The following is a 23,827-nucleotide window of genomic DNA, read 5'->3' as shown; positions in this document are numbered from 1 at the left end:
CAACAGCAACCACCACCAACACACACACCAACACAATCCAGACTGTCCACATTTTTGTATTTTGTATTTCTTTTTATCACAACAGATTTCTCTGTGTGAAATTCGGGCTGCTCTCCCCAGGGAGAGCGCGTCGCTACACTACAGCGCCACCCTTTTTAAAAAAAATTTTTTTTCCTGCATGCAGTTTTATTTGTTTTTCCTATCGATGTGGATTTTTCTGCAGAATTTTGCCAGGAACAACCCTTTTGTTCCCGTGGGTTCTTTTACGTGCGCTAAGTGCATGCTGCACACGGGACCTCGGTTTATCGTCTCATCCGAATGACTAGCGTCCAGACCACCACTCAAGGTCTAGTGGAGGGGGAGAAAATATCGGCGGCTGAACCGTGATTCGAACCAGCGCGCTCAGATTCTCTCGCTTCCTAGGCAGACGCGTTACCTCAAGGCCATCACTCCACAAAACTGTGCTCCACGCCCCTCCCTTCCCTCCCACCTCTTTCCCGGTCCCCTGCCCCCTATCAGCCCTGCCCCCTTTTAGCTTTCCACACACCACTCGGGTTTGATGATGAAACGGATACATATAATACTTATACAGTGACTATCCTCGGTCTGCAGCAGAGCAACGCAGACAGGCCAGGAAAAGCAGTGCCAGCAAGTCCCCGACAGCCGCCACCATCCCCTGTCCACACTGCGTCAGAACCTTCCGGGGCGCAGTTTGACCCGACCAGTCATCTGCGCACCCACAGATCCCAACCCACCCACCCCCAGGATGACTAGATGGTCCTCATTGATCCCGACGGATGAACCACATCCTCGGTCAGAGACCAAGCTCTGAGCACTCTACAAATACAGAGTCAGTATGTAAAACCACCAACCCTTTCAACGCATTCACACGTGGAGAGGAGTGTGGGGAGGGGAGGGGAATAGAGAAAGATAGTTCTTTTCACACTGAGCATAAACCACTGCACTGTTGAGAAGAAAGAAAACATAAAAGTAACCGCACACTGAAAGGAAAGCCGGATGGCAAGGTAGAGTCACCAAGAGAACAACAATGGGAACACACATTACAACCACAACAAAAAGCACACTACAATCACTCTTTCAAAATCTCCCATCCAACACCGACATATAACAAAAAAAGAAAAAAAAAGAAAAAAGGACCCAAATAAACCCAAAGCAGCAGAGTATTGTAATATTCAGTTGCACACTCAACGCAGGCACACACAAACACACTCAGACAAAGCCAATAACACAACACAGTCACACAAAGAGAGTCACACAGCGTGTGTATACACTCACACAAGGAGTCACACAAAACAAACACGGACAGGTACACACTCACACAAAAAATCACACAATACAGGTAACACACACACTCACACAAAGAGAGTCACAAAGCACATACATACACTCACACAGAGTCACACAACACAGGTAACACACACACTCACACAACACCCAGGTACTCACTCACACAAAAAATCATACAACACATGTACACACACACACACTCACATAAAGACTTATACAACACATGCAGACACACACACACACACTAAACACAAAAAGTCACACAAACACACCGGTACACACTTTCACAATGAGTCACACACAACACAGGTACACACACACACACACACAAAAAAAAGCCACACAACACATACACACACCACATCCACACCCCCCTCACCCTCACCCAACCCACCCTCTCCCCAACAACACACACACACACACGGAGCGGGGGGTCAGACAACACCCAAAGCGTGGGGTCAGGACTGAGCGGCGGCAGTCTGGCGCTCGCGGTGCCTGCCGAAGGTGTAGGTCTCCTTCACACCTGTCTGGCCCAGGTCCTGCCACACCTTGAGGGCGTGGTCCCGCCGGTATTTCTCCCACCGCTCGTCGTCAGACTCGTGGGTCAGGAACCGCGCCCCCACCGCCGTCTCCAGCACCCGCAGGTCTGCCCATGTCTGGTAGTCCTGTTCAAGGGGTGTGTGTGTGTGGGACGGTCAGTTACTGGATGGTGTGGGTGGGAGTGTAGGTGAGAAAGAGAGAGAGAGACAGTGTGAGTGTGTGTGTGTGTGAGAGAGAAAGAGAGAGAGAGACCGTGTGAGTGTGTGTGTGTGTGAGAGAGAGAGAGAGAGGGAGAGAGCTTGTGCATGTGGGTGTGAACACTTACACGTCTTTGGAGCAGGGGAATGAAATCAAAATGTGACTATACAAGCGTACTTGGGGTAGGGGGATGAGGTGGGGGAATCTGAATGGGTGTCTGTGTGCATGCATGGATGTATGTAGGGGGTGGGTGGGGGATACACGTCTGTGAGTATGTGTGTGTGTTAAAACATTTTTTGAGATACTGATATTATTGAAAGTTGGTAAACTGATTTGTTAAATATGTTCTCCTTTTAAATTCATATCACTGGTTTTTTCAAATTTGATTTTCTTTGTGTTGCTCAGCTAATATCTATTCAAATGGTTGCTAAAATGTCAGTACAACAAAAAGTTAATCTGACAATAAATAGTTTCAGTCAGTCAGTTACTGGACAGGTATGGAACTTACAACAATAATGACAGAATAGAATAGAATAGAATAGAATATGTCTTTATTACCAAGTGTACCGGGGTCACAAGGAATATTGGGGGGGGGATAGTTCATAACAAGATACGAACATAAATCGAAAATCATACACAAACACAGATGCAGTAGAAATAAGATACATACAAGTGCATATCAATATAAAAACTTGTGCATACTCACGTATGCATGCACTGCACACACACACACATACACATGCACGCACACACACACACACACACGTTTGAACAGAAGCTGCATATTACATGTGGATGGGGCTGATGACTAGATATTCAGGTAGATGGTTGTTGGTTGCACAATTCTATTTATCACACTGGATTTGTTCGAGAGACAGGGCATTGACTGCTTTGGGGAAAAAGCTATTGGCGAAGCGATTGGTTTTCATCCTTATACTTCTGTACCGTTGACCAGAGGGGAGCATCTCAAAAATCCCAAAAGCTGGATGTGATTCGTTCTGGCTGATTGATTCTGCTTTTCTGAGTAGCCGCTTATAATATATGTCTTCTAGAGAAGGTAGATCAGCCCTGGTAATCTTGATGGCAGTTTTTACGATTCTGTTAAGGGCTGCAACTTCTGCCTTGGAAATGTTTCCGTACCAAACAGTAATAGCAAAGGTTAGCACACTTTCAATGACTGCTCGGTGGAAATCGACCATGATTTTTTAAAAATTCCGAACTTTTTGAGGCGCCGAAGAAAGTACAGGCGCTGTTGTGCTTTCTTAACAATTTTTTCCATATTTTTCTCCCATTTCAAATCGTTGGAAATGATCAGTCTGAGAAATTTAAAGTCGCTGATGATCTCTACTTGCTTGTCTTCAATGACAAGTGGCAAGGGGTAAGATCTGGTCTTCCTGAAATCTAGAATGATGATGATGATAATATAATAATAATAATAATGATAAAAATGAAGATAATATGGATTGTTGTCTCCAGGACTCGCAGGTCGGCTCATGTCTGGTAGTCCTGTTTGGTGTGAGGAATGGTCAGCTACGAGACAGGAATGGAATGATGATGATGATGATAACAACAATAATAATAATAATGATGTGGACCATTGTCTCCAGTGTGTGTGTGTGTGTGTGTGTGTGTCTGTACATGAGTGTACAATTTTAGCCATGTGTGTGTGTGTGTGTGTGTGTCTGTACGTGTGTGTACAGTTTTAGCCAATCAACAGTTGATGTGGATTTCTGTTTCATTTGACTAGTTTTAACGTATCTTTATGGTGTGCCTGAACACATGTATGTGTTTACTGATTACACAAATAAATTTCCATGATAGAGCATTTTTGAATGAATGATTAATAATTATTGATAATAATAATAATAATAATGATGATAATAATAACAATAAAAATATCAATAATAATGAAAACAATAACAATAATAATAATATCAATGCACATTTACAAGGTGTCCTTTCTCTAAGACTCTGAGCAGCTTTCTTCTACTTCTTAATAATTACTATTTCTAAAAAAAAATGATAACAAATGTATTCATACAGCTCTAAATTTTGCGCTGGAACAAAGGAAAGCATTTTCACACCAAACTTTGACATGCATGCACAACTCTGACACATTGAGATAAAAGACAAAACTTACAGATAGAAGGCTAGGAAAAAAACAAACTATAAAAGTAAAAAAAGGGGGAGGGTATGGAGGAGCTATGCTAGAAAGATGAAGGTATGGAGGAGCTATGCTAGAAAGATGAAGGTATGGAGGGACTATGCTAGAAAGATGAAGGTATGGAGGAGCTATGCTAGAAAGATGAGGGTATGGAGGAGCTATGCTAGAAAGATGAAGGTATGGAGGAGCTATGCTAGAAAGATGAAGGCATGGAGGAGCTATGCTAGAAAGATGAGGGTATGGAGGAGCTATGCTAGAAAGATGAGGGTATGGAGGAGCTATGCTAAAAAGATGAAGGTATGGAGGAGCTATGCTAGAAAGACGAGGGTATGGAGGAGCTATGCTAGAAAGATGGAGGTTTTGATGCCAGACTTGAAATAACTTGCAAAGTTCAGAGACAGAGTAAAGGAGGATTGTGGAGTGTTCAAAACTTCTTCTCAGCGGTTTACTGCTTGTTCACTGTACGATATTCAGTCATGTCCGACTGTCAGGACAGCAGAGGAGGCAACTGCTATCCGGACTATCTGGGCTAGAATTTCATTATGGTGGATAGCGTCTTAACCAAGTTTCATCCCCACTCTCTCAGCCAAGAGGGTTTGAGGACAGAGAGCGTTGGGATGGTTGGTTCCCAAAGGTCAACTAGCCTCCAAGGCTGCAGCACTAAGAACCAGTGCAATCTGTTCACTGTCAGCTGACTTAAATGCATACCCATTCATGAATTAAATTCTTGCTGTTTTTGTGCTTGAGCACTCTCCTTTATGTCTTATCCCTCCTTCTTCTTCTTCTTCTGCGTTCGTGGGCTGTAACTCCCACGTTCACTCATATGCACAAGAGTGGGCTTTTACGTATATGACCGTTTTTACCCCGCCATGTAGGCAGCCATACTCCGTTTTCGGGGGTGTGCATGCTGGGTATGTTCTTGTTTCCATAACCCACCGAACGCTGACATGGATTATAGGATCTTTAATGTGCGTATTTGATCTTCTGCTTGCATATACACACGAAGGGGGTTCAGGCACTAGCAGGTCTGCACATATGTTGACCTGGGAGATCGTAAAAATCTCCACCCTTCACCCACCAGACGCCGTCACCGTGATTCGAACCTGGGACCCTCAGATTGACAGTCCAACGCTTTAACCACTCGGCTACTGCGCCCGTCGTCTTATCCCTCCAATCAACTACATTCCTTGTGACCATTGATACACATGGCAACCAAGTTGTGTACTGTTCTAGATTTTTTTTTTTTTTTTTTTGTTTTTTGGGTACACTGGTGTTTGGATCTTACCTGCAGGAAGACGTGCATGAGACACTTGTCCACGGTGAAACGTCGGCGTAGGTTAATTTGCAGGAGATTGGTGATCAGATCTAGGGCTACAAGACACACACACACAGCACAACAAACATAAACCCCATGAACACCTGAAATAACCTACTCACTGACATCAGACATGCAAAAACAAACATGTTCTTTTGTTATTTTTGTTCTTTTTTTTAATTTGTGCCCCAGCTGATGATCATAATTGTTTCTTTTTGTGTTTAAATAGTGATAACAACAAACATTTCAGTAAACACTTCTAAAAGTTGATTCCATCAAACCTTAAAAAAACACAAACAAACTGAAACATCATTAACTATTCCACATGTAATTTGTAAAAGATGAAGATGAATCAGCAATTGTAAAACTGTCAATTATTCCTTGAGTTAAAAAGAAAAACTTTCCAGTATCCTGAAGTGACAGTAAGTATCAGTGTGAAATCTTTAATGTTGAAACCTTTACAAATGGCGCCTGAGGATAGCTGGGGATTCCCCTGTGATGTGTATGAAAGATGGTCTGTCCTACTCCTGAAAATTAAGAGCAGCAGTTTCATGGATAACCAACCCTGCTCTGTTTGCATTTCAGCGACATCAGCGCTGTGCCTGGCTGGTGCTGAAACACAACACCGGCAGTCTAAGGGATAAAGGTTCAAATCCACCCACAGTGTGCGGAGACAACTGAGGAGGAAGGTGGCAGAATGGTTAAGACACTCAGCTGCCAATGTAGAGAGTCGGTGAGGATGTGGGTTCAAATCCAGTGTGCTGAAAGCACTTGGCACACTGAAAAAGAACCCATGGCAACAAAAGTGTTGTCGTCTGGCAAAATTATGTAAAAAGAAATCCACTCTGATAGGTACACAAATGTACAAGCATGCACTCAAGGCCTGACAAGTGCACTGAGTTATGCTGCTGTCAGGCATCTGCCTAGCAGGTGTGTTGTAACGTATATGGATTTGTCCTAAAGCAGTGACACCTCCTTGAAAACCTGAAACTGAGATCACCTCGTCACCGTACAAACTGACCTTCCTGTGAGATCTCCTTCCAGGGGTTTGGGGGGTACATGAAGGAGGCATTCTGTATCTGGTCGCTGATCTCCTCATCCTCGTTGAAGGGGAAGGTGCCGGACAGGCTGACGTAGACCACCACCCCCACCGACCACATGTCTAGGGAGCGGTTGTAGCCTTTCCTCTTCAGCACCTCTGGGGCTGTGCCACACACCAACATTCCCTTCAGTACTACTACTACTACTACTAATAATGGTATTTATATAGCGCTGGATCTTGTGCAGAGACAAATCAAAGCGCTTTCGCACCAGTCATTCACACGCATGCATAACTCTAATACTGTAGAAACTAAAGACAAGGAAGGGCAGGCAAGGGAGGCTATTTTGGGAAGAGGTGGGTTTTAAGGCCAGACTTGAAAGAGCTGAGTGTGGAGACTTGACGAAGCGAAAAAGGAAGTTCATTCCAATCGCAAGGTCCAGAAACAGAGAAAGAACGGCGGCCAACAGTCGAGTGTTTGAATCTGGGTATGTGTAAACAGAGTGGATCCGAGGCCGATCGTAGTGAGCGAGATGGACCACACTGTCACTGTGGATTTACAGGGGAGGTAATATGCTAAGGGAGGTCACTAACTGCACCCATCTGGATTTCTCCCCATGGACGAGGTGGTCAAGGCAGGAGGTAGACTCCTGCCAGAGTCTGCACCAGTGGGTCACGGTGTAGTATGTGTAATTCGACAAGTTATCTAATTCATACGGTGCCTTTTACTGTCAACCATGCTCAATTCTGCTGAACGATGTAAAATACGTGGTGTATGAAACACGCATCTTAACACTAAAATGACTTACTTACATGCATAACCTTGCACAGACAGCCAAACAAATACTCCAGCAATAATTTCATACATAATACAAAAATAATAACACACAAACAAAATAAATGTCACACAACCTTCTTCTTCTTCTTCTGCGTTCACTCGTATGCACACGAGTGGGCTTCTACGTGTATAACCATTTTTACCCCGCCATGTAGGCAGCCATACTCCGTTTTCGGGGGTGTGCATGCTGAGTTTGTTCTTGTTTCCATAACCCACCGAACGCTGACATGGATTACAGGATCTTTAACGTGCGTATTTGATCTTCTGCTTGCATATACACACGAAGAGGGTTCAGGCACTAGCAGGTCTGCACATATGTTGACCTGGGAGATCGTAAAAATCTCCACCCTTTACCCACCAGGCGCCGTCACCGTGATTCGAACCCGGGACCCTCAGATTGACAGTCCAACGCTTTAACCACTCGGCTATTGCACCCGTGGTCACACAACCTGACACTCAACATACATATCAATACCTAAATGATGCACACTTCACAGCACAGTACTTTACACCAATATCACGACACTTAAAACCACATCACAGTATTAGAAAATATATCACAATACTTGAAAAACACATCACATTATTCAAAACATATCACACTACTTAAAACCAAAATCACAATACTTATAACCTATCCCAATATGTCTGGACTAAACCCAACACTACAACAGACATAAAAGTACTCATACCAGCACAGAGACAGAGCACACATGAAATGACAAAACAGTAAAGTTATCATAATAATACTAAGTTTATCTACATAGCACGTTATCAAATGATTTTGCTGAAAGCGCTTTACAATTACAATGGTTCCAATTAAAAAAAAAAAAAAAATGTATCATTCATCAAAACATGCAGGTTGGTCCAAATAAAGAAACAAACATGCCAAATTCTGTCATTACATCAAAAGTACATGCTAAACGCAAATGTCCATAGCAAACACCCCCAAAACCAATCCCAACATCCAAAACCAACCACCTACATCACAACGCCCAAACGATGCAAAACCCAACTTCTGTACAACACCCAAAAACCAGTCCCACTCCCTCTCCCTCTCCTCCACACAGCACCTCAGCAACACACACTGAAAACAGAGACACACCCACCCACACTGTCGGAGGCATCAGGAGATCAAGTGAACAGACCCATCCACCTAGATATCATGGGGTCTCCACAGATCAAGTACACAGATCCACTCACCTAGATATCATGGGGTCTCCAGAGATCAAGTACACAGACCCACTCACCTAGATATCATGGGGTCTCCAGAGATCAAGTAAACAGACCCATCCACCTAGATATCCTGGGGTCTCCAGAGATCAAGTACACAGACCCATCCACCTAGATATCATGGGGTCTCCAGAGATCAAGTAAACAGACCCAACCACCTAGATATCATGGGGTCTCCACAGATCAAGTACACAGATCCACTCACCTAGATATCATGGGGTCTCCAGAGATCAAGTACACAGACCCATCCACCTAGATATCATGGGGTCTCCACAGATCAAGTACACAGATCCACTCACCTAGATATCATGGGGTCTCCAGAGATCAAGTGAAAAGACCCATCCACCTAGATATCCTGGGGTCCCCAGAGATCAAGTGAAAAGACCCATCCACCTAGATATCCTGGGGTCCCCAGAGATCAAGTAAACAGACCCATCCACCTAGATATCATGGGGTCTCCAGAGATCAAGTGAACAGACCCATCCACCTAGATATCATGGGGTCTCCAGAGATCAAGTGAACAGACCCATCCACCTAGATATCATGGGGTCTCCACAGATCAAGTAAACAGACCCATCCACCTAGATATAAGCTTTCAAGTCTGGTCTTAAAAACCACCTCTTCCCAAAACAGTCTCCTTTCCCTGCCTCTTCCTTGTCTTCAGTTTTTCCAGTTTTAGAGTTACACATGCGTGTGAATGACTGGTGTGAAAGCGTTTTGATTTGTCTCTGCACAAGATTCAGCGCTACATAAATATAATAATAATAATGATGATGATAATAATAATTATTATTATTATTATATCCTGGGGTCCCCAGAGATCAAGGGAACAGACCCACTCACCTAGATAGGCCGGGGTCCCCACGACAGAGCGACGGAAGGACTTCTCCCCGATGATGCGGGCGAATCCAAAGTCACACAGCTTCACCTGTAAGCCAGAGTCAACAGCTAGAGTCCCAGTGCCGTCACTGTCTTCGTAAACACCACATAACACATACCACTGCCATCACAACCAGTAAACCTGGATTAGGAGGCCTACTGGTGTGGATTGTGTGGTTAAAATATCTCTTACAGACACTGCAAAATCTCAAAATGTCTTTCAAAGCATATTAACTTCTTGATGAACACAGCCTACAATAATTAAATGTTTTGCAAAATGTAAGCCTGGTTTCTATGGAAAAAAAAGGCCCTGTGCAAATATCCAGTTAGAAAATAACAAAAAAAACACCAAAAACCCCAAAAAAAACTACACACAAAAAAACACACACAACAACAAGAAAACCTTATGATGACAAGCAAAACCAAAGAAAACCTGTATGCTCCTAACTGAGCAGAAAAAAAGAAAGCTTTCAGTTCCTCAGCTGTACAAACCAGGAATTCACCGTCCTTTTCAGTTCTTTTCAGTCCCTCACTCGCATCCTTACAAACAAATCTAAAAACATTCCTCTTCAAGCACCTTGGCAATCCATATCCGTATCCTATCGATCCACATTTATCCCATGTGTCTGTGTGTGTGTGCATGTGTGCCTACATTCCATATCCGTATTCTATCGATCCACATTTATCCCATGTGTCTGTGTGTGTGTGCATGTGTGCCTACATTCCATATCCGTATCCTATCGATCCACATTTATCCCATGTGTCTGTGTGTGTGTGCATGTGTGCCTACATTCCATATCCGTATTCTATCGATCCACATTTATCCCATGTGTCTGTGTGTGTGTGTGCATGTGTGCCTACATTCCATATCCGTATTCTATCGATCCACATTTATCCCATGTGTCTGTGTATGTGTGTGCATGTGTGCCTACATTCCATATCCGTATTCTATCGATCCACATTTATCCCATGTGTCTGTGCGTGTGTGCATGTGTGCCTACATTCCATATCCGTATTCTATCGATCCACATTTATTCCATGGGTCTGAGTGTGTGTGCATGTGTGCCTACATTCCATATTCGTATTCTATCGATCCACATTTATCCCATGTGTCTGTGTGTGTGCATGTGTGCCTACATTCCATATCCGTATTCTATCGATCCACATTTATCCCATGTGTCTGTGTGTGTGTGTGCATGTGTGCCTACATTCCATATCCGTATTCTATCGATCCACATTTATCCCATGTGTCTGTGCGTGTGTGTGCATGTGTGCCTACATTCCATATCCGTATTCTATCGATCCACATTTATCCCATGTGTCTGTGTGTGTGTGCATGTGTGCCTACATTCCATATCCGTATTCTATCGATCCACATTTATTCCATGCGTCTGAGTGTGCGTGCATGTGTGCCTACATTCTTGTGTGCTTTGTGTCCGACTGAAAATTATTGTCAAGCACTTTTAGACGTTTGAAAGCACCTTATAAATGTATAATCATCATCATTCTTTTTCTTCTTCTTACTGTCATTGTTGATAATAACCATCTGGTACAAATACGCAGGGAATATACTGACCACATGTGATTTCCCCACCTACCTGTGGAAAGGCAGTTTCCGAGGAGAGCAGAACATTCTCTGGCTTTAGATCACAATGCACAATGCTCTTGGAATGTAGGTGTCGCAAGGCAATAAGAATCTGCAACAATCCATGGGAAACAAACACACACACACATGATTACACGAGAAATAATGAAGGCAAGATCTTTATCAGGCATTGCTATACTAACAAACGGAAGTTTCGTTTTGCTTTCAGAATTGCTAATTTTTGGAACGCGCTACCTGCTAACACAAAATACGCACCAGATATCAACAGCTTTAAAAAACTCCTAGATGAAGACCCTAAATTGAAAGACCTTTTCTTTAGTGTAGATTGAATATAATGTTATTTTATAAGATAGGCATTGCAATCAGACCTAAACAAAGTTGAAAAATAATGAGGGGACACAAATAGGCCGTGAGGCAAAGGCCAAAAAGCCAGTCCCTACTACTACTACTATTTATGAACAAACCAAAAGGAACACAAATTATGAAAATTACAAGAACAAGGATCGAATTCATGCAAACAATCAACTTCCATAATAAATTGATGAATTCAAAAGTATACTTCCTTTCATAACAGAAGGAGGAAAATACAAAAAACGACAACATAAAGAATACAAAAAACAAAAAGAAGATAACAACCACGCAAGTGCTTACAAACATATGCACATAGGAATCATGCATACACACCGAGGCACGCAAACACTGTCACAATCCACATCTTTTCTCATTTCTTTTTTCCCTCTAATGTCACTTGGAGTGGAAGACGTAGAATTGAAGACTACTACCACACACACACACACACACACACACACACTCCCCCCATCTCTCTCTCTATCATACACACACACACACACACAGAGGTATATACACACACATCACAATCACTGAAATGCACAAAGATTAAAGAATCAATTTCTCTTCACCTCTTCTGAGACACGGAGGATTACAGACAGATAAAAAAAAAAAAAGAAACAAAATAAACATAAAAACAACTGATAACTGAACTGTCTTTCCAACATTCATGAATCAAACGTAAGAGAAAATTCACAAAATCTATACACACTTCAAAGTGTATCAAAATATCTCATAAAATTGCCTGAGAAGAATATTTCAAAGAAAGTTACAAAAGGAGTAAATGCTGATCAGCAAACAGGTTCTGATGGACGCTGAGTGCTCTCTAATTAATAAGCCGTTTTAGCAACATTGGCTAATTAATTGTCGATTACATAAGATGATACCTAATACCATTGTCTAAGAATATTAGAAAGAAAAACAGAACAGCAAGTGCCCCCTGACCTGGCATATAAGGAACTTGGTGACAATTTCACTGAGCGCTTTGAAACATATCAACATAATCTATAAAACTGCCTAAGAATAAAGAAAATTACAACCCCCCCCCACACACCCCCAAAACCCAAGCAAACCAACACCTGTATAGCAGGTATGTCCCCTGACCTGGTATATAAGGAACTTGGTGACCCGCTCACTGAGCACTTTGAAACATATCAACATAATCTATAAAACTGCCTAAGAATACAGAAAATTACAACCCTCCCCCCCCCACACACACCCAAAACCCAAGCAAACCAACACCTCTATAGCAGGTATGTCCCCTGACCTGGTATATAAGGAACTTGGTGACCCGCTCACTGAGCCGACCTCTGGGGCTGGACAGGATCATCTCCAGCATGTCTCCCTTCAGCTTCTCCATCACCACAAATATCTGGTCCACAACACACACACACACACAGTCACTTTATTGTCATTGTCCTCTGTGGAGCATGCAATTAACACATGTAATGGATCCCACAGCAACAAGAGAGTTGTCTCTGGCAAAGATTAATTTCACTGAAAAATCCACTCATATATATATATATATATATATATATATATATATACACACACATACATACATATATATCTCTCTCTATATATATATATACATATATAAAACCAAATAATCAAACAAAATAAAACAAATACATAAATATACTGAAATATAATAAAATAAAAGATATGTCGAAGACACACAAAGAGAAATCAATGACAAAATGTGCCTGTGGTTGAAACATAATTCCCTGCCGCTGAAGTCATTTTCGTCCTGCTCAGTTATTGCGACTATACAGTTTGCCTGTTAGTCTGAAGATGTGCTGTACGATAATGTGATTATGTTTCAGGGTTGAATCAGTGGCACTTTGTTTTGTGTTCAGCTGAGATTCTTACAATTTTCCATTTTGTGTGTGCACATAGAGACCTGCAAAGACAAACACTCTCCCTCTCTCTCACTCATTCACACACTCTCAGAGGTCTTCAAACTTTTTCTATGTCTTAACGTGAAAAGATGCAAATAATCATACACAACATGATCACCTTATCACACCATTCATAGCCATGCTAACAACAGGAATTATAAAGATCGCCATTATGATGACAATATTTGCTGTGCTGTGTGTCCGAAGAATACATTTTGCCAATTCTTGTTACTGTAAGCATAATTTGAAATTAAAAAAACCCCTCAATTTGAATGATGAAAGGTTATTTGTAAGAAATTGTATGAATCCACACACATACATACACAACATAGAACCAATGAATGAATGAACCTTCATTTTCCAATGATATAGATATTAACAAATTGGCCGACTTACATATGAGCCGTTGTTATGGGAGACACAAAGACATACACATATATAGTTATACTCAATATATGTGTGAGGATAACGCAGCGTCAATCTGATGGAGACAATATCGCTCCTATGTTCACGAAACAAGAGCGAGTAACACTACACAAGAAATTTTATATTTACAAACACATTGCATGAATACTGCACATAATAATAATTCAAGTTAAACCGTTGCAGTACACTAACAGAAAAGTAATGATAAAATTTAATACGTTGCAGTACAGAAAAATAATGATAGGAGTTTGTTTTGTATTCCATGTTTGGTGACACATATACTTACCATGTCAAACTGATGCAAACTAGGCCTATCGGTTTGCTCTGCTTGGCCAAATTTCGCACGGCTAACGGTGAAAAGACAATGCCCGGTCTGCTCTTAGCCAATCAAACACCTCTAAAAGCTTCAATTAAAAAAATTTAATACACAATAGTAAGAAATAGAAAAGGGGAAGAGAAAAGGACCTGATGAAAGCGAATGAGAGACAGATACAAGGTGGCTGAGACAGAGAAAGAGTGAGAAAGAAAGAAGAGTTAAAGTGGCCTACCCTTTCTGGCGTCTCGAACATCTGTTCCAAGTTTACCACACCAGGATGATGTAAGTTCTACAACACAAAAAAAAGAAAACAATGTAAGTATAAAATCCAGTTTTCTACACACAAGAGACAACACACACTCACCTACACACAACTGTGTGCCCCCACCCCCCGCCCTGCCAGCTCCCCCTCCCTCCCCCCATCCCCCCTCCCCCCAGCCCCTCTCCCCCCCTCGTTTCCTCGCACTTCAAGTTCTCACACCTCAACCTACATTTTAACTTGAAAGACACACACACGCACACACATACTCACACTCACACACACAATCATGCACGCGCAAACGCACATGAGAACACTCAAATACACAAATAAGCACACAAAAAGTTCACATGCAAGCACACACACATACATACACACATATATGCACATGTTTATCAGACCTGCAGAATGGCCACTTCAGTTTTGAGCTGTGCCTCCTGTTTGGTAGGGAATCGCAGCTTGTCTATCACCTTGATAGCCACCTCTCTGTTTGTCTTACGGTGACGACCTGTCAACATAAGTGGAGTGATGGCCTAGAGGTAACGCGTCCGCCTAGGAAGCGAGAGAATCTGAGCGCGCTGGTTCGAATCACGGCTCAGCCGCCGATATTTTCTCCCCCTCCACTAGACTTTGAGTGGTAGTCTGGATGCTAGTCATTCGGATGAGACGATAAACCGAGGTCCCGTGTGCAGCATGCACTTAGCGCAAGTAAAAGAACCCATGGCAACAAGTGTTGTTCCTGGCAAAATTCTGTAGAAAAATCCACTTCGACAGGAAAAACAAACAAAACCGCACGCAGGAAAAAATACAAAAAAATGGGTGGCACTGTAATGTAGCGACGCGCTCTCCCTGGGGAGAGCAGCCCGAATTTCAAACAGAGAAATCTGTTGTGATAAAAAGAAATACAAATACATAGTGGAACTGGAAATGTGTATATGAGTGGGTCAGGTGTGACTATGATGTGTGTGTGTGTGCATGTGTGTGCGTGGGTGTGTGTGAGTGCATGTGTGTGTGTGTGTGTGTGCGTTTGCATGTGTGTGTGTGAATGTGTGTGCGTGTGTGTGTGTGAGTGCATGTGTGTGTTAGTGTGTGTGTGTGTGTGAGTGCATGTGTGTGTGTGTGTGTGTGTGTGTGTGTGTGCATGTGTGTGTGTGAATGTGTGTGTGTGTGTGTGAGTGCATGTGTGTGTTAGTGTGTGTATGTGTGTGTGCATGTGTGTGTGTGTGCGTGTGCATGTGTGTGTGTGTGCGTATGCATGTGTGTGTGTGAATGTGTGTGCGTGTGTGTGTGCGTGCATGTGTGTGCGTGTGTGTGCATGTTTGTGTGTGTGTGTGTGTGCATGTGTGCGAAAGCATGTTTGTGTTAGTGTGTGTGTGAGTGCATGTGTGTGAGAATCATAATTCCCACACACAGATTAGAATAAAACAACAGCAACAACAACAAGCACACATCCTGACTCCTCCTCCATCCCCGTATTCACCAACCCAATAAAAATTTCAGTGAAAAAAGAAAACAACAACTTTAACCCCATTGCTGCTGAACCTACAAGAACTATTTCTTGTGTATTTTCAAGCGGCAGCAGAACTGACTTTGCTGAACAAAAAGCAATGCAATCCAGAGAGGAAGGAGTGTAAATAAAGAATAATGATCAACATCCTGACCTGTCATCTCAGTCTTCGTTCAGGTGACAGCAATTCACTGATCAGTGTATTTGTATTTCTCTTTTTTTTTTGTCACAACAGATTTCTCTGTGTGAAATACTAGCTACTTTCACCAGGAAGAGCACGTCGCTAAACTGTGAGCGCCACCCTTTGATTTTTTTGTATTTTTTCCTGAGTGCAGTTTTATTTGATTTTCCTATCGAAGTGGATTTTTCTACAGAATTTTGCCAGGGACAACCCTTTTGTTGCCCTGGGTTTATTTTATGTGCACTAAGTGCATGCTGCACACGGGAACTCGGTTTATCGTCTCATCTGAATAACTAGCGTCCAGACCACCACTCAAGGTCTAGTGGAGGGGGAGAAAATATCGGCGGCTGAGCCGAGATTTGAACCAGCGTGGTCAGATTCTCTCGCTTCCTAGGCGGATGCGTAACCTCTAGGTCATCACTCCACATCAGCAGCAGTCAAGGAGCTAACTCACTGGACCCAGCACCTGAGCAATGCTCTGGCATCAAAATTTCTTTCATTCAAACAGTTTCTATGTTTCTACGTACGCATGACCTGCAAGCAAAGAAAGTTCACTTGCGCTGGGACCGTGACTGACGGATCCCAGTGTGGCTGTGTATGGGGGACTCGGAATGAGCGGCATGGGAGTAATGCCACTGAAACACGGCACAGGACGGGACAGAAAAAAAAAAAAAAAAAAAAAGAAAAGAAAGTTAACTTCACTATTTACAGCAGTGTCCGCACCTATTATCTTGGAGGAAAGAACGGTCAGTTTCAGTATATTTTCTACGTTTTTCTGAACCAATATAACAAGTAAGCCTCGAAGACTGTTAACTCTCTAGTGATGAAATGGTTCCCAGAAAAAAAAGATGTAACACCAAGCATATTTCTCATCGCACACCTTACCTCCGTACACGATGCCAAACTGTCCAGAGCCCAGGACATCCTCAGGAAAGATCTGATAGAGCTGACTGATGTCCACCTGTTTGTCTGTCGAAGAGTCCGGACACACATTTTCTGCAACCACACAACAATGCACTGGTTTGTGTGCTGCACCATTTCTAACCCAAAATTATAAATAAATATGACAGGAACATATATGACAGCCCACACACAAAAAGTTTCATGACAGTGTTTAAAAAAAAAAATTTCCCCTCACCCCCACGTCCCCCTGAAATTATGTTTGCTCTAAATTACTTAACGACCCACCGGTGCAAACTCCTGCAGGGGTCTGATTCCTGTCCCATGCAAACCACTACTCCGCTCATGCAGAGAAATTGAAAGTAGCTGTCGCTAGTGACCTCCCTTAATATATTACCTCCCTTCAGTGTGCCCATGCTGTGCCCTCTTGCCACCTCTCTTTGCACTTTCCCCATCTAACGATCAGGGAAATAATGAAGATAATTTCTATTTCTTTTGTTGCACCCAAACACTGGAATTCACCAACCTCCTCCGTCACATCTCAACACCTGCATTCAAGGGAGCGCTCAAAACATCTCTGTTCAAACTGTACTGTTCTCAGTAAGCTTTTATATCCACTTATGCTTGCTTTTATCTGACTGCTGGATGTGCTGTTTAGGTTGATTTGTATGTATTTGTCATTTTTTGTCATTTCTAAGATGGCTTATTCCTTGGTGTATATTTTGACTATGGTGAATCTGATGTATTTATCTTGCCGATGTGATGCGAGACTGTGATATTGCCTGTGCTGATTTATTTGAACACACTTTTATGTCACTTATTCTTAAATTTGTATACCAGGGTACTGCGCAATATAAGCCTTCATTTTTTCTTCTTCTACTTAATCATTATCATCATTATCAAATATTTTCAATGCTACAGTATCACAGCAAAAGCATATCACCCATGCGAGATGGGGGTACAGCGCTATATAAGCCTTGATTTCTTCTTCTTCTTATCAACATCATTAAATCTTTTCTTCTTCTTCTTCTGTGTTCATGGGCTGCAACTCCCACATTCACTCGTATGTACACGAGTGGGATTTAACATGTATGACTGTTTTTACCCCGCCATGGAGGCAGACATACTCCGCTTTCTGGGGTGTGCATGCTGGGTATGTTCCTGTTTCCATAACCCACCAAACGCTGACATAGATTACAGGATCTTTAATGTGTGTATAGATCTTCAGCTTGCGTATACACACAAAGGGGGTTCTGGCACAAGCAGGTCTGCAAATATACTGACCTGGGAGATCAGAAAAATCTCCACCCTTTACCCACCAGGCACAGTTACTGAGATTCGAACCTGGGACCCTGAGATTGAAAAGTCCAATGCTTTAACCAATCGGTATTGCGCCCATCATTCAATCTTTTCGAAGCTACAGCATCACAGCAAGAGCGCACCACCCAAGGCGTTCCAACTGACCGTCGTCCTGAGCGCTGCTAGCCTGTGGTGTGACTGGCATGAGGGCCTGACGAATCGCCTGTTCCCAGTGACGGGCCTGCTCCAACCCGCTGCCGCTCTCCGCAGATGCCACGATGTTTGAACCCTGGTGTCCGAAGCTCAGGTCCTCCCCCACATAGTAGGTTAGGTTGCCCGTGGTGTGGATCTCAAAGACAGGGGGAGGGTGGGAGCAGCTCATGCCACGGTGTCTTTTCACCGGAATGATGTAGGTGATGCTGTCCAAGGGGATCTCCTGTTCAACAAGGACAGTTTTTGCACTGTACTGTATTGTACTGTACTGCACTCCATTGCACTGCATAGCATAGTATAGCATTGTCTTGTGTTTTCTTGTCTTGTAGTGCAGTGTAGTGCAATGTAGTGTAGTGCAGTGCAGTGCAGTGCTGTGCAGTACTTTTTGTCACTACAGAATTCTCTGTCTGAAATCCAGGCTGCTCTCCACAGGGAAAGCAAGTCCCTACAGAGCAGCACCACTTTTATTCTATTCTGTTTTTCATATCTGCGAGTGTATTTTGTTTTACTATCAAAGTGGATTTTAAAAGAAATAATTTTACCAAGGACAACCTTTTTGTAGCTGTCGGTTCTTTTCCATGCATTAAGTACATGCTGCTGATGGGACCTTGGTTTATTGTCTCATATCAAAGACTAGCACCCAGACAGTGGTTTGTCCGCAATGCTGATTTTTTTTTTTTTTTCTTTCTTTTTTTCTTTTTTTTTTTTTGCACCCCAGAATTTGGGACATTTTGTTTTCTATATTTTGATGATGATGATGAATGATAGTGGGGTTGATGGCTGATGATTGACCATGCTGATATGGGGTGTCCATTTATGTTGGGGACTACAGGACAAGGCTGTACTCTCATAATATATCCCAGTGTCAACCAGGCTGAGAGACAGAGACATCTGCAGTGTTGGTCAGGATATTTGAGTAACACACCCAAAGACACATCTGTAAAGAGGATGACCCTTGACTGTGTGGTCCCAGTCTTCCCATTTGAGCCCACAGCACACTCAACTCTGGGTAGGAGCAGGCCACAGGCTGAGCCCCCACCCACCCCCCACCAGACCCCTGATGGGGCTCGAACCTGTGTTCCCCCAGTCATCTTCTTCTTCTTCTGTGTTCGTGGGCTGCAACTCCCACGTTCACTCGTATATACACGAGTGGGCTTTTACGTGTATGACCGTTTTTTAACCCGCCATGTAGGCAGCCATACTCCGCTTTCGGGGGGTGTGCATGCTGGGTATGTTCTTGTTTCCATAACCCACCGAACGCTGACATGGATCACAGGATCTTTAATGTGCGTATTTGATCTTCTGTTTGCATATACACACGAAGAGGGTTCAGGCACTGGCAGGTCTGCACATATGTTGACCTGGGAGATCGTAAAAATCTCCACCCTTTACCCACCAGGCGCCCTCACCATGATTCGAACCCAGGACCCTCAGATTGACGGTCCAAAGCTTTAACCACTCGGCTATTGCGCCTGTCGCCCAGTCATCATTCCATGAGGGGTTCATGCTGTGGTCATTCATGTATAAGCGACCTGGTCAAGCATCCCTGAGAAATGAAAGAGAGGCATGCACAATGTCAAAAGATACATGATAACATGTTGAGAGAAGAGAGGGAGAGTCAGTGTGAGTCATTTGTGGGTACACAGGCAAACTCTTCACCTGTTCTATTCTTAACTCTCTCCATATGAATGGCGAAAGAGACGATGTTAACAGCGTTTCACCCCAATTACCATCATCAAAATATTGCAAGCGGAAGGCTCTTGTACTGAAGAGGTGAATGTTGACAAAGAATACCACAATTCTGACGACAGAAGCTAAAGGTTGGGTCATTGAGACACCCACTGGACATCCAAGGGGTCTGTGTAGAGGAGAAGAGAGGACTGGCCGTACTGAGTGAGTTAATCTGATTTTCATACTGCTGTTGTTCTTTGTAAATGACAAAAAACAAACAAGAGGCCCATCTGGTAATCATTTTTTTTTTTTTAAATAATCCAAGCCCTTCAAGAAATCACCTATTTTTCAGTGAAACCATGTTCATTATATAAAATTATAATAGTATAAAACAAATTTACAAATTCTCAGGGGAGGAATAAGTGAGGAGGAGGACAAGTTTTAAGGGAGAAGAAGGAATTTTGTTTTATATCCTATCACACATTTTGATGACTGTTGACATTTTGTTAGAGTACTGATTTTTACATTTGAGTGTTACTGTTTCAGAGAGGATGGGGGAGGGGGAGGGGGTGAACAGTGAGTTGGGGGAAACTGGGTTGATGGAGGAAGGTGGAACAGGTATGAAGTGACTGGTTTGACAAATGCTACTTTATTCTCAGTCTGGTGAAAAGATGCAGTGGAAAAATTTGACATGTTGTAAGCATATGAGTAAGCATCCATAAGCCCCCACCCCCTCTCTCTTTCTCTGTGCCCCATTCTCACAGTACTAATATGCTTTAGTTATGTTGTCTAGTTCTGTTCATAAAGCAATGACTGTGCAGATGCAAGCTACAACAAGAGAGGCAAGGCCTTCAAGACTCACTTGTGATACACTTAAAAAAAAAAAAATCCAAGCTTTTTATGTATTGAATATAATTTCAAAATGTAATGTTTAAGATGAGAAAGATCAGTTTAAAGCAAATTAACTCCCCTAGCATTAATTACAGAGTAATTTCCCTTTTTTACTATCTGCACCAAAACGTTTGCAAAATAAATAAAACTTCTATGCATAGCAAAAGAAGTTTCTGTTTGAACAGAAAATGATAATAATGACTGCTCCTGTTGTTGGGTCAGAATATCAGATCAAAGTGCCAAGTTTAGAGAATACAAAAAATATAAATATAACAGTAAATGCAGTTTGTATACAATTAGGCTTCATTTTTTATTTTTTTGTGCCCATCCCAGAGGTGCAATATTGTTTTAAACAAGATGACTGGAAAGAACTGAATTTTTCCTTTTTTATGCCTAATTTGGTGTCAACTGACAAAGTATTTGCAGAGAAAATGTCAATGTTAAAGTTTACCACGGACACACAGACAAACACACACAAACACACACACACAGACAACCGAACACCAGGTTAAAACATACTCATTTTGTTTACACAAGTGAGTCAAAAATGAAAATATCCCTTGTGGTGCACAGCATATGTCATCTCCCATGTGATGAGCAAAATGCCTGACATAATTTTTAGTTTGAGTTTCCAGTCTCAGTGCCTCATTCTCTCTCTCTCTCTCACACACACACACACATTGAGTGACAACACAAACTGACCTTGTAATAGCGACTCGACCGTTCTTCCTGGAAAAGGGTGACTGTTTTTGTGTCCAGCCTCCATAGATGTCTCCTCCTCTGAAACACAGAGCAGATCATGCTACAGTTCCTATCCAACAACTCTATGGTTTTGCTTAAATAAAATATCAAAATCAAAGTATTTACCGACGGGCGCCATAGCTGAATGGTTAAAGCGTTGGACTTTCGATCTGAGGGTCCCGGGTTCGAATCACGGTGACGGCGCCTAGTGGGTAAAGGGTGGAGATTTTTACGATCTCCCAGGTCAACATATGTGCAGACCTGCCAGTGCCTGAACCCCCTTCGTGTGTATACGCAAGCAGAAGATCAAATACGCACGTTAAAGATCCTGTAATCCATGTCAGCGTTCGGTGGGTTATGGAAACAAGAACATACCCAGCATGCACACCCCCGAAAGTGGAGTATGGCTGCCTACATGGCGGGGTAAAAACGGTCATACACGTAAAAAGCCCACTCGCGTATATACGAGTGAACGTGGGAGTTGAAGCCCACGAACGCAGAAGAAGAAGAAGAAAAAAAGTATTTACCATCTATGGTTACTCTGTACACTGTAGTACACGGGTCAGTGGCTGGGAAGGGATTGTTTAACTTCTTTAATTACTGATGCACATTATTAAAAAAAATGATTCGCTTTTTGTCAGAACTATGTGGACAAGCATTTAACCGAAACACCAAAAACATTTCAATGCATTTTTCCCCTCTGCCCATTTCGAAAACTAGCAGAAAAATAAAAACTGTGTGAGTGTAGAGCACAGTTTCTTATGTGATTTGTAATCTGCAAGTAAAATGTGCACAGTGAATTTCACAAAACACTACAAAAAAAAAAATCAAACACTATAAAAAAAAAAAAGAAAAAAAAGAAGTATGTGAATGTGTACATGACTGCTTTGTTCCATTGAAAGCAATGCAAGCGGAGTCAAGTCCTATTTTAGCATCCTAAATTCAGGGAGCTATTTTACTGGCAATTTTCATGCATATATGAAATGATATTACCATTAGTGTACTGTTCAAAAAAAGAAATACAACAATGTTCAGAAGCCAATGCAATATCATTGCACCATACAAATAGGTTGGGTATGGCTTGGATACGATTATGCTCGTCAGTTACTGCACGTTTGAAACTGAATGAAATGTCAAAAGAACAACCTTCATGGCGTAACAAGTTTGGACATTTTTGGTTCTTCTGTTATTTTTCTTTTTTTTTTCTCTTCCAATTGGCAAAAAAAAAAAGAAGAAAAAAAAAGAAGAGTTCAATGTAGTGGGTTGTTGCATTCCTTTTTTTGAACAGTATAGATGTTGTAACCCATTTTCAGTGGCTTTCGACTTTATTTCAAGGGTCATTTTACACAAAATTCCATGCGGATTCCATTAATGAATTAACAAGCTGCGGTCTCATTCTTTCCGTTTTTGGCCCCACAATACATGGAAAGATAGGTAAAAAACATGGTGGCTTGAGACAACATGTGTCGGTCTGGGTTCATGTTATGGGTCATTTTGCATGATAATGTCTAATTCTTGATTAGAAGGGTCGGTTACACGCAACATGTCATTTCTCGAATGCATCCATTGCAAAACACAAAAATTTCTGTTTAAATAGCTCTCACAATTCAGGACATTAAAACAGGACATGACCTCAGCATGGCAACAGTTTCAACCGCAGTTCCTATATTTTGTGTACTTGATTTTGCAGATCAAAAGCAATATAATAATTAATGATAATAATAATGATATTTATATAGCGCTGAATCTTGTGCAGAGACAACTCAAAGCGCTTTCGCACCAGTCATTCAAACGCATGCATAACTCTAAAACTGGAAAAATCTGAAGACAAGGAAGAGGCAGGGAAGGCAGGCTATTTTGGGAAGAGGTGGGTTTTAAGGCCAGACTTGAAAGAGCTGAGTGTGGAGACCTGACAAAGTGAAAGAGGAAGTTCATTCCAATTACAAGGTCCACAGACAGAGAAAGAATGGCGGCCAACAGTTGAGTGTTTGAATCTGGGTATGCGTAAACAGAGTAGATCCAAAGCCAATCATAGAGAGTGAGATGGAGCGTAG

The 23,827-nt window shown here is 42.3% G+C and overlaps 1 protein-coding gene across 3 annotated transcripts in view; it reads right to left on the bottom strand.

Annotated features, from left to right (window-relative positions):
• Positions 1-23,827, bottom strand: part of LOC143281712 (serine/threonine-protein kinase D1-like) — a 106,885-nt gene that overhangs the window by 14,938 nt on the left and 68,120 nt on the right. The window contains exons 9-19 of one of the 3 annotated variants that reach the window (XM_076586977.1): positions 21,735-21,812; positions 18,423-18,693; positions 16,944-17,054; positions 14,772-14,878; positions 14,344-14,400; positions 12,736-12,840; positions 11,113-11,211; positions 9,479-9,563; positions 6,547-6,729; positions 5,496-5,581; positions 1,832-1,973 (exon numbers count right to left, since the gene is read on the bottom strand). In XM_076586977.1, the coding sequence (XP_076443092.1) occupies positions 1,832-1,973; positions 5,496-5,581; positions 6,547-6,729; positions 9,479-9,563; positions 11,113-11,211; positions 12,736-12,840; positions 14,344-14,400; positions 14,772-14,878; positions 16,944-17,054; positions 18,423-18,693; positions 21,735-21,812 (1,324 nt within the window). Of the gene's footprint in view, positions 1-1,729; positions 1,974-5,495; positions 5,582-6,546; positions 6,730-9,478; positions 9,564-11,112; positions 11,212-12,735; positions 12,841-14,343; positions 14,401-14,771; positions 14,879-16,943; positions 17,055-18,422; positions 18,694-21,734; positions 21,813-23,827 lie in introns of all 3 variants that reach the window. The other 2 variants (XM_076586976.1, XM_076586978.1) reach the window with 2 other exon arrangements.

The sequence above is a fragment of the Babylonia areolata genome, chromosome 4 (genome assembly GCF_041734735.1).
Source record: "Babylonia areolata isolate BAREFJ2019XMU chromosome 4, ASM4173473v1, whole genome shotgun sequence".
Lineage (NCBI taxonomy): Eukaryota > Metazoa > Mollusca > Gastropoda > Neogastropoda > Buccinidae > Babylonia > Babylonia areolata.
This window is presented reverse-complemented; position numbering and strand designations above follow the sequence as displayed.